Raw genomic sequence first — 12,295 nt, 5'->3', positions numbered from 1 at the left:
CTGCGCTTGGCGCGGGGCCTGCGCTCCGGTCCTGCTCCGCCGACCAGCTCTCAGGCCTTACGGTCAGAAGCGGCTCTTTAATAGCCCCTGGAACCTGTGAAACGGTTTCCTAAGAAACGACGCCGACTTGTGCCCCAAACTGGCCCATCAGACGCGATTATTGCCCTAGAATGTTGGGGTTTTTTTACTGCTTTCCTACGACTAATCAAAGTGATTTTTAAACAGCCGTGAGTCATTAAGGTTATAATGCATGAATTGGAAAAAAATTAGTAAGAGCGGAAGTAGCCTGGCAGAAGAGGAAGTCAGTAGGATTGTATTTAAAAAGTGATTTGGTTCTAAGAGGAGATTTGAGTGCCTTGTAGGAAGAATAGGTTTTGTTTTGCTGTTTTCATTTTTGGTAGTGTGCTTATGTGTGTTTAACAATCTTTGTGACAATTGTTCTAGACACCTGTTCAGATAAAGGAGTTTGGTGCAGTAAATAAGATTGACTTCTCCCCGATTCCTCCATATAACTATGCTGTCACAGCCTCTTCAAGGGTAAGTGGCTTTCCTGAGGGTTTTATGTCCTTGTCCTTCAGTTGGTATCACATGAGTGAACTTAATGCCTTCTGTTTTGCTAGATCCACATTTATGGTCGGTACTCCCAGGAACCAATCAAAACATTTTCTCGCTTCAAAGATGCTGCTTACTGTGCCACGTACAGAGATGATGGCAATCTGCTCGTTGCGGGCAGTGAGGAGGGCAGCATTCGCCTCTTTGACATGAGTGGGAGAGCACCACTGAGGCAATTTGATGGCCATACCAAGTAAGACAGCGTTGGTTTCTTCTTCATGTGTATAAGCTTGTTGGCTGCATTTACATACATCTGCTTTGCGTGTTGCTGAAAATTTGAATAATACTGACCTGCGTTGCTCTTGAGCAGCTCTTCACTGAAAAGTAGATTTTAAAAAATTAATTCAAAATTGGAGTGGTTTTTTTTTTTTTTATTTCTAAATATGAGTTGAGTACATGGAAGAGTAAATACACTTTATCATGCGAGAAGGTGTCAGTTACACATAGTGTGTGTACGCATAGTCTTGAGACTACGTGGCACTGGTAAGTAGATTGGTTTTGATGGTGGCAGGAAACAGGTTCTAAAAGTGTAAAGAAATACACCAGGAAAAGTAGGAATCCCTTAAAAAAACAAAACAGAAAAAGTGCATGGTGGCGGATTGGGGAAGGAGTTAGAAGGAGATTTCTCGTGTACCAGTGAGAAGACAGTGATGGAAGACCAGCACGCGTTTTTTATATATAAAGGACAACAAACCCCCTTTCACTGGAAAGCACGCAGACACGCCTTGAGGGTGCCTCTGTTTGACGTCTGTGTTTGTTGACTGGGTATTACCGTACGTCCTAACCAGTAAGTCAGCTGTAATAAGATTTGGGTTATCTGTATTTTCTGTCAGAGTCATTCTCTTTTGGGATGTTACAATAATAACACAGATTTAAATATGGTGATTTTAAAAAAGAGTGCTCAACCCAGTTGTACTTAAAACTCACTTCTATAAATTTTTTCTGAAGGATAGTGCTGTTACACAGACCTTTAAGTAACAAATGCAGAATTTACAGCTCTTGAGTGAGCATCTTGTGGGCCTGTAAAAACTTTAAGGAAGATTATATCGGTGCTTAGGTAAGCATCTGTCAGCTTAACCCTTTTCTGGCTGGAAATTTAAAAACTGAAGCGTTTTTATCTCTAAAGTGAGGCTTTATAACTTCCAATAGTAACCACTTTGCACTTTTAAGTTAGAGAGAATACTTTAATAAACTCTTGCTACAGACTGAGTCTTCTGGAAACAAGTATACGTTTTAACTTTGGATATTGTGGACTTTGATTTCTAGACCTGTTCACGTAGTGGGCTTCCTGTCTGATAAATACCGAATATTTTCTGGTGGTGACGATTATTCATCAAATTTGTGGGATATTCCGAGTGCTACAGAAATTGTCTCGTACAGTGAACATACTGACTATGTGAGATGCGGCTGTGCAAGTAAAGTGAATGCAGATGTCTTTATAACAGGTTTGGTTTTACTTTTTATATATATTTTTGGATTGAATTGAAGAAAACTGCAGAAGGATAGGTTTTGGTACAGTAGGATCTTGTTTATTACATTTTAAACATGGAGGTTCTGGCTTCCTACTCAGTGCCTTCCTTCATTGTTTCCGTTTTGCTTGCTTTTCAAGCTTGACACTGATGTTGCAGGGAAGCTGAGTGAAGTAATTTTTAACATCTTTTTGCATTAGCCTGTTAGGATTAATGAGACTGTTCTGACTGGCTTTTAAAAGTTTTAAGAAAATGCTGTAATTGTATCCTTCAGATGGGACTGACCAGAGTTGTTTTAACAGGTTTCTGGGGAGGACACTAGTTCCATTGTAGTCTGTACAGCCCAAAACTGTACACACTCAAAAAAGAAAGGTCGTGTGAGAAGTTATTTGAAACCAGTTGCTCTTGGTTTTCCTAGCAGTAGCTTTGTAATAATCTGTGGTAAATTGCTCTGAAAACACTAGTATTCCTTACTTCAGAAGGCACAAGCGGTTATGTTTCATCAGGTTACCTGGTATTCGTTGTTATAAATACATTCAGTTAACGGAAGAGAAATAAAATTAAGAATTTTAAGGCCTGACATGTTGCTAGGGGTAGAATTAGAAGACTTATGTTGCCTGAAGGCTGTAAATTAACCAGGATAAACCACAAGGTGTTCTAAGTGGATGTTTTAAAACTCTCGTCAGGAGCAACTTTAGATTATAGGACATGGCTGTTTTAGTTCCTGAAAAAGCTGAAGTTATGAAACTGAAGCTATTTATGGTGTTCTCTGCAGGTTCCTATGATCACACTGTGAAACTATTTGATGCACGAACAAAACATAGTGTCATGACAATAGAACATGGCCAGCCTGTGGAGAGTGTGCTTCTATTCCCTTCTGGCGGGCTTCTCGTATCTGCAGGTACTTCAGTAGAACAAAATTTCTTTTCTGTGGTCCTAATTTGAGAAATATTTCAAGCTGCCTCTTTTCTTGTATGGTGTTTTCATTTGGTAAGTGATGTAAAAGCTAGATTTCTCAAAGATGTTTTTTAGGAATCTGTGTTCATTTGGAGGTTGAACGTCGGGGTCTCTTTGTCTCTGATTTGATTGTCTTGTAACTGCTTAAAAAAAAATTACAAGATACAGACTTGCATTAGCCCAGTCCTAAAGCGAAGGGTTGAACATACTTCAGAAGGCTTAAAAAGACGGTATCTTTCTGTTAATGATGACAAGATTTTTTAGTCTCTTCTTGCCACTGCATCGGAAGTCGTGTAGCCCAGTAGTATCTGGATTTTTTTTTTTTGTAAGGAGCATGTTGAATCATTCAGTTGTGCCTGCATGATGGCCTAAGAAAGAATAGACTTGTGTCTTGTCCCAAAAGATAGTTATAATGGATGGGGATGGTGAGCAGGTACAGAGAACTCTGAGTGACTGTATCACTCTGAAAAATTTTCTAGAGAGGCATAAAAGTGTATGTATGTCAAACTGTTCTGTGTGCTTTTTTCTCACAGGAGGTCGCTATGTCAAAGTTTGGGATGTTCTAAAAGGCGGACAGTTACTTGTTTCGCTTAAAAATCACCACAAAACTGTAACTTGTTTATGCCTGAACAGCTCCGGACAGAGGTTATTGTCAGGATCCCTGGACAGGTTAGTATATTTGTGGCTTCATTTTTATTTAAATTCTTTAGGTCTTTTTTTTCTTTGAAAGTTACTGTCCATCCATGTGAATCTGCGCATGGTTTTTGGCCTTAAAACAGAGATACAGTTTGTTTGAACGCATGTCTTGGGGCCAGGGTACATGGTGCAGTATACATTGAACTTTTCCTCTTATTAGCCTGAATGTTAGTAAGGGTTGCGTGTGCCGTTTGGGAATGTGTATGGGGAACTTCTGAATAAAAATTCCTTTTTCTGAATCTCTAAGCTAACCTTTGCAATTTCTGTAAAATAACTTGTCTTAACTTTAAATAACTGGAAGTTTATCGGTATTCACCTTTAAAGGCCCCATTTTTTGTGTCTCTCCGCTGTTCCATTTTGTACCCAGGGTGCACAAGTGAAGTATGTCCTCCCTGCTTTTTTGTTTGTTTGGGTTGAGTTGCTGACTACTGGTACTCAATCTGTTGATCTGAGGCACTAGAAATATGAAGTGGTCTGAAATGACAGTCATCTGTTTCTTTCTCCCTTCCTCCCTCCTGTATTTCCTAAACTTCCTCAGGCTTTATGATTACCAAGCATAAGCTGAAGGATCTCACTAGCTTTGCAGCTCTTCGTCATTTGGTGCTCGCAACACTAACATTCATACTTTCATTTCAACATACTAACATTCATTGTTGTAAGATACTGTTTTGTTTTATCGTTTGTTAAATATTTCTTTCCTTCACCCAAATCATTAAAGAACAGCCAGATACAAGAATATCTGTGGATTTATTTCCAGAAGTTGTCAATAGATCTTACATTTAAAATTTAAGAACAAATTTGAAGAAATGCTGTTTTAGTGTTTCTAATAAGCGTTGCTGAATTCAGAGAGTTGCTACATCTGCCTTCAATTTTTTCTCTTGTCCTTGCCCCATTTTCATCTTTTTGAGTAAGGGTAATCCTTTCTGGACTTTTGTGTATCTTTCAACAGAACCTCACTGTTGCAGGAGAGGTAATGAGTCAGAAGCTCAGTGATACTCTGAAGAATGCTTTGTTTAAATACTCAAGTCTCCTTAAATGATCTGTAGAAGTTGGGAGTGATGAAATTCCTGTAAAGTGTCTACCATAAAGCATTAGTAACGAGGTTTTAATCATTACTCTTCTGTACAGGCATGTGAAGATTTACAGTACTACTTCTTACAAAGTAGTCCACAGCTTTAATTATGCCACATCCATCCTCAGTCTTGCATTGTCGGTAAGTGCATTAGAACTCTTTCTAGGTGGAGTAATTACTGATACCTTGTAAGTCACTGAAGTAATTAATTTTTGCTTTCATTACTGTTTGGTGTTTCGAAAGAATGCTGTACATACAAGGTAGGATGACTGAATATATTCCTTCTTAGTGAAAAATGCATTTAGAGGTCTTAACGTTTACGTTCAGATACCAGATGCTACCTGATTAGGTCTATACAAAATTGTGTGTTTATCAAGGGCATTATATATCATGGAGAAAATACTCAGTTTAGAAGGGAAGTCCTTTGACTTTAAGAAGATAGTACTCATGTTTTGCCTTTCAGGAACCTTGTGAGCCTCTTGTGTGGCAGTGGTAAATGAGCTACTTTTTTTCTTTTGTCAGCTCTCTTGTTGACTCTGAGTTAAAGAAAAGGTTGGTCTAATTCCAGACACTGCTTCCAACTATAACCTTATGTAGGTGTGTATGGAAAACTAAAACCAGGGCAAGTGCGTATAATAAGTTTCCTGATATTGTCCCAAACTCCAAACTCATTTCCAGGTGAGAGATTAACTCATCAGAGTGTAGTTTCTGTGTAGTTCAAAAGATTGCTCTTAAATAAACCTGTTCAGTCTCTCCTTGAGCTTGGACGAACGTTTAACCTCACTAGATTCCTTAACAAGGAGTTCCAAATTTCTGCTATTTGTGTGAAGAATTACCTCCTTTTGTTCCATTTCAACCTTCAGTAGCTTCATTTAATGCCCCTAAATGAGACATTGCCTAGCTGATCTGCATCCATACCTGTCATAATTCTGCAGGCTGTTATTGTATCCCTCCTTAACTGTTTCTTCTTCCCATGCTGAAGAGTTCTGTCTCAAATCAAGCCAATATTTGATTCTCATTGTTTTTATTTTATTTTGTTCTGAATCTGCTACTGTTTTTTGCAAATGACATGCATAGGATTTAAGAGGTTGGTAAATATCACTTTTATTTAATGGCATAGTGACTTTCTAGATTTTATTTCTTCTGTAGTAATTCCTAACACTTTTTACTTTTGAAATTTTTTTCTTACCAGCAGTTGAACTTTCAGCTAATGTTTCATGTTTTCACAGAATTATCTGTTAGTAATAATGGGTCAGGACTCTCTATTTTGTATGTGAAGTCGGTGTTTCCCTCCAGTACCTCATTTAAAATTAAAACCTTTAGCATCAGATATATGCAGTGGGTGAAATTTATACCACTGACTGGTATTTTGAACATCTTGCACTTGTGTCTCAAAATCCTGCTGTTCCATGATAGTGTTCTCATAGGTAGTATTCATCTCTACTATATGGCTTGTAATAGCTAGAGGCAGTTGTACACCTTTGAACAAAACCAAACCTGTCATAGATTATACTTATGTATATGTATGGATATATAAGGATGTTGAAGCATATTTGAGCTTGCTTCACTAGTCAGGTTTTAGGCTCTCTAGGCATTTGTTAAAGGTTTATTAAATGGATAATGTTGCTTGTGATTATACCCTTGAAGCTATCCCTGTATTGAACACAGGACGTCATAAAGGACCTTCCAAAATAAGTTTTTCTATGATACTGTAATTTAAGCCTTGTCAAGAAGCATAAAAATTTTAAAATCTTCATAGTAGGGCATAGATCACCATATAAAACACTAGGTTCCTCATTCTGTGATTTCTTCGTTTTAGCCTGAAGATGAAACCATAGTTGTAGGCATGACCAATGGGGTGCTAAATGTCAAGCACAGAAAACCTGAAGAAAGGAAAGAAAAGTTTCTAAAGAAGAGACAACCAGCATATAGAACCTATGTGAAAGGAAGAACTTACATGCCAAAACAGGTATAGTATGGTGAGAAAATGTATGCTCAGAATGAGCATATGGTGAGAAATGCGCAGAATGTGTGCTAAATTGAAAAAAGGGAAGGGAGGGAAGATATCAAGACATAAAAGCTTGTTCATGGTAGCGCATCTAACCCATCGTGTGTGTCTGTCTTATTCTGTCGTCTTTCAATTCCAGGAAGATTTCTGTGTCAGTAAACCTGTAAAACGTGTTTTGAGGAAATACGACAAGCTGTTAAAGAGCTTTCAGTCTTCCAAGGCCCTTGATGCGGTACTGGAGGTAAGTCATTGTTTTTTGTCTCATGAGAGTTGTGTGCTGTCATCTGATGTGGACTTTTTTCTATATGTCAAACCAATTTTACTTCATTGTATAACTAGAAATTAATCAAACTTGTGTGGGTTCCATTCTGATCTTTCTGATAGCACCCCTGTTTTGTGCAAAGATGTTGCTTAGGTACTAAACTGTTTGTTCTCTATATCCAGCCACCCATCAGGCTTTATACTCCTGAAGTTACGGTTGCGGTCATGCAGGAACTACATCGCAGAGGAACACTGAGGAGTGCACTTGCAGGCCGAGATGAGAAGCAAATTAATCTCCTTCTTACCTTTGTGGCAAGGTATTATTTTAAGCTGAGTTCTCTTGTCTATTTTGAGATCTGTATTTCTTAACAGCTTTTGCCAGAAAGTCTCAAGAGATCACAGGCTGAACGCTGGTACTCTTGAAATCTCACATGCTTTCTGATACCAGGGACTGGGATAGTACACTTAACCTGTTAGCAAAAAACAATTTTCCTGAGAGTATGAGAGAGTATATTTACTTCTTTGCCAGAAATTCTACCCATAGCCTATTATTTTCTGTTTCCATGAAAACTCACGTTTTCATGTACTTGAGGCTTTTGCCAGTCCTCCAAGCTCCACTGTATTCCTGAAAGGGAGATGTGAATACCACACAGGTAGCTTTTTTGACTCACATCTCTGACTGCTGTTCTGCGATACCTCTTCATGAAGTAAAAATTGTATGCCTGTATGAAGTATGCCTGTATGAAGTATGCCTGTATGAGAAAGTTGTACTCCTCCCACCAACAAGCAGCTGGCAAAAACAGTAAAATTGGGGTGTCTTCTAATCTTGCAGGCGTGTGATTGAGCCTAGATTTACTCCTATACTGGTGACTGTTGCAGATATGATCACTGGTAAGTACAACACAATAAAGATTCTCAAAGCCATATACCTAGTTTTGAAATAAGGTAAAAAATGCTGCATTTTTAAGAAACCAAAACTTTTTGGGTTTGTTTATAAATATGGACTCTATTAAGAGAATGATACAGAAAGATACTGCTAGATGACTTTGACCACAGTCAGTATCTGATTTGCACCAGCTGCAGGAGGCTCCTCATGGTCTCTAAGTATCTTTGACACTTCATGTACGTAGTACCAGTGACTTCTGTATCTCCAATGAGGTAAAAATAGTATTTGAGCTTGTAAAAACTTCAGTTTCTGTTAGTTTGACTTGCTGTTACAGTGAGTACATACCAATAATTAACACTGTTTCAGAGCATCATTAAAGTCTTATTTGTTCACTGGACTTGTGCTGGACTCCTGAAATAAATCTCTAATGAGCTAAGATAATTTTCACGTTTTTATAGATACATGGATTCCTGAGTGACTTTTTTCTTTACAGACATTTATCAGCCTGTGGTTGGGCAGTCACCGATTGTTGATAGACAATTCCTGAGACTTCAGGAAGCCATAGGAAAAGAGATTGACTATCAAGAGGAACTACTGGAAGTTTTGGGAATGATGGATACACTGTTTGCTACTTTTACTAAGAAAACAGCTACTTACCTAGAAGAGGACAAAAGTAATGGCCTTACAGAGACCATTGAAACAAACATAAATAACTGACTGACAACCATTGCAACAAATTGTCACAAAAATAATGTGGACTTGAAATACATGACCTGTTCTCCTGGTAACTTTTTATAATAGTTACTTTCGAAATAAGCCCCTCTATTTTCCCGTTTCTTCTGTCTTCCAAACTGTGTTTCTGAATTACTGAAGACAGAGAATGAAGGACATTTTTAAGATTTTACCATGCAATATTTTTCAAACAATTGAATTTTCAAGTTTTATTCCAGAGTTACTTTAAAGAGTATTTTGTGCATCAAGTACTAAGTCATTATTTGATTTGGAGAAACAGTAAACAATTTTCAGTTTTTATTTACCAGAAAATAGTTGAGGTTTGTCTAATTTTAATGTGTCATTGTCCTTATTTAAGTTTAATATCCAATCTCACATACTTGGTCATAAGAATAAAACCCTGTATGTATTTGATACAACTTAACCACACTGTGTTTTCTCTTCCTGCTTCATCTTCATTTCAGACTTCCATGGATTCATAGAAAGCAGCAAAATGACTTGCTGCTTACTTTACTATTTTTATCTTATTTCTGCTAATAGATCTGAACTCTCTTTTGTCTTTGGGAAAATCTGTGTGATAATTTTAATTGTGTGACTTAATTGGGCAGTATCACTTAGCAGACTTCACATAAAACAAGTTTTCGGGAGGGGAAAGCTCTTCCTAGAGCCTACTTATTCCATGACCCTTTGGTAATGTGTTACCGAAAACTTGGAAGAAAAACTCCTTAACACCAGTGTAGCATTAAGAAGCAGCATTTTCTTTATCTTATCAGCATCGGGTGCGAGGGGTGTATCTTCCCCAAATCTCGCACCTCATGTGCTGCCCCAGCCAAAGCTTATATCACCCAATTACATGCATATTCATTATTTCCCCCAAAATAATAATACATATTCAAAAACTGATTAATAATTTTGCATAGCTGTTACGCATGTGGCTTGAGCTTAAGAAGGTCCATTTTGTGGACTCTGTCATGTCCTACCGGCTGCTGAAGAAACAGCAGTTGAAGATTTTCGTGGGAACTCTTCCCTATACGGTGGATAATTGGTATCAGAGTTTGTTGTTATCAGTCTTCAAACAGCTTAGCTCGCCCTTTCTCTTCTGTTTTGTCGTCTTCTGAGCCTCTCTCAGACCGCAGACTTGTAGTTTGGGTTTTTCTGATTCCTTTCCTAGACCACCAAGGTTTTTGTATTTCTATTGTACAGACTAATATTTTCAAGGTAACGTAACAGTGTTTGGATTTTGCAGCTTAGTGTTCCATGGCTTGAGAACCACTGGCCTTGGCATCAAACATATTTTTAGTTCTTACTAAGGTGCTTAACTAAAGCATGTATCCGCTGTAGTGCCTTGAAGTTTGATGCGTGGCTAGCAGAAACCATAGGAAGAAGTTAGGTTATCATAGAGTCGTACAATGATTTGGGTTGGAAGGGACCTTCAGAGGTCCAACCTGTGCTGCAGTGAGCAGGGATATCTTCAGCTAGATCAGGTTGCCCAGAGCCCCGACCAACCTGGCCTTGAATGCTGCTGAAGATGCGGCTGGAGAGAGATGGATTTGCTGAGGGATCGTCAGCAGGGAGACCCTGTTGCAACCTTTCAGTACTTACTGGGTGCCTATAAGAAAGATGGGGAACAATCTTTTTTAGCAGGACTTGTTGCAACAGGACAAGGGGTAATGATTTTAAACTGAAAGAGGGCAGATTTAGGCTAGATACAAGGAAGAAATTTTTTTATGATGAGGGTGGTGAAGCACTGGAACAGATGGCCCAGAACGGTGGTAAATGCCTCATCCCTGGAAGCGTTCAAGGTCAGATTGGACAGGGCTCTGGGCAGCTGATCTAGTTCAAGTTTTACCTGCTTACTGCAATGTGTTTGGGCTACATGAGCTTGAAAGGTGTCTTTCAACCCAAACTACTTGATGATGCTATGATTTTATGGTAATTTGATTACAACATGTACCATGGCCAAGGTAGAGCTGGATATACATGCTAGGTATCATCCACACAAATGATCAAATATGATCAAATATGATCAAAACATGGAAAACCAAATGCTATTTAAGATCTTAATTTCTAATAAGACTATTAAAATGAGATTTTGAAGACTTCTATCTGTCCGACCAACTGGTTCTCTGCTACTTGAGCAGAAGCAACCAGGTGTATTATGACTTCTACTGTGTGGTGTTCTGTGTGTTGAAAAGTGGTATTTGTTCAGGTGACACCTAGTCCGCTTGTCAGAATTGTCTGTTCTTTGTGTCTCTGCTCTTGTCAGTTACAGAAAGAGGTTTTTTTCCCTTTTTTTTAATTTATTAAGTTGGGGGTTTCTTTCATTATGGAAGCTGAATAAAATAGTAGGGAAAAAAGTTCTTTCAGGTAACAGTTTGGGTGGTCTTTCTGTGTTGGTGAATGTAAAAATTACTGCAGTGTCAAGCATGCGGGTTTTTTTTATAGGTGAAAATTGAATTTATTTATATGAAAATGTAATTATTTTTCCAGCAGTGCATTACCTTATGCCCCAGAATCTAATCATTTGATGCATTAACGTGGAATGTCATGAACTGAACTAGTTGAAACAGTTAATTGTGTATTGGATTGGAGAGGATATAATGCTGGGTGTCCTATTTGGGGAAAGGATGTTCTTTGTATGTTCTGCTTATATGGAAAAGTGGATTTATTGCACACGGCGTCTTCCTTGAATTCTAGGTCATTGGGGAATTACCAGCTTGATTTGAAATACAGTAAAAAATTATCTTTTCCCAGAGCAGATAGTAACAGATACACTTCTGGTCTGTAACTTCTTTGATGTCGTTTTCAAGGGAAGCATTTTTGCAGCTGTTTGTTGAAAGAGGGAACACCTCCCCACCCCTGAATATTTTATGGCTCAGGAGCATGGTTTATGTAGAGGGTTGCCAGAAAAAAGGCTTCTCTAATCTAATGCGACCAGAAATTGACTGGATTTCAAAATGTGTATTAAATTCAGCATTTCTCTGTGTTAAGTACCTGAATTCCTGTGTTCAGACACCTGAATTATATGGGAGAAGGAGAGAGATGAGCTAGTTGGTCACCTGGTTGATTTTATCAAGCCTTCAGCTGAGTATTTTTCAGTAAGGACACTCATTGTTTTCTCCTGGTCTAATTCTGCTAATGAGAGAAACTTTTATTGATAGCTCACTTACACGTTGTGACTTCTTGAGTGTAAATACCTTGTATTTCAACAGATACTTTGAAGATCATGCTGCTTCAATTTAGTACATTGTATTGCTCGAGTTGTTCAAAGCTGAGTAACGATGAGAAGAAAATAGTGAAATATTTATGGTCTAACATTACAATTGACCTATGTAGAGTGCTTCAAAAATGAGAAACTGAAACAAAAAGGAACATTGGAGATAACATTGACCTGTTCCTTGACAAAGGTTGGGCACCTCACAAATAGGGATGTAGACAAAGCAGAGACGTTTAATACCATCTTCACCTCCGTCTTCAACACTGATGATGGCCCCTGGGACCCCTGAAGCCCTGTGTTGGAAGGTTGTGACTGGGGCCATGATAAGCTCCTAGCCAAGACTGAACTTTTCTGAGACTCCATGCTCCAGATAGTTGTGCATAAG

At 38.4% G+C, this 12,295-nt stretch overlaps 1 protein-coding gene across 1 annotated transcript; it reads left to right on the top strand.

Annotated features, from left to right (window-relative positions):
* The first annotated feature begins 437 nt into the window (after window positions 1–437).
* UTP15 (UTP15, U3 small nucleolar ribonucleoprotein, homolog (S. cerevisiae)) lies at window positions 438–8,697 on the top strand. The gene is made up of 11 exons (XM_010137571.1): window positions 438–537; window positions 621–805; window positions 1,879–2,057; window positions 2,857–2,982; window positions 3,572–3,707; window positions 4,863–4,947; window positions 6,626–6,775; window positions 6,954–7,055; window positions 7,259–7,392; window positions 7,908–7,966; window positions 8,455–8,697. Exons 2-11 carry the CDS (start codon window positions 762–764, stop codon window positions 8,676–8,678), a joined length of 1,239 nt encoding a protein of 412 aa, XP_010135873.1. The 5' UTR covers window positions 438–537; window positions 621–761; the 3' UTR covers window positions 8,679–8,697.
* Window positions 8,698–12,295: the final 3,598 nt, after the last annotated feature.

Source organism: Buceros rhinoceros, unplaced genomic scaffold, assembly GCF_000710305.1.
Source record: "Buceros rhinoceros silvestris isolate BGI_N320 unplaced genomic scaffold, ASM71030v1 scaffold13066, whole genome shotgun sequence".
Lineage (NCBI taxonomy): Eukaryota > Metazoa > Chordata > Aves > Bucerotiformes > Bucerotidae > Buceros > Buceros rhinoceros.
This window is presented reverse-complemented; position numbering and strand designations above follow the sequence as displayed.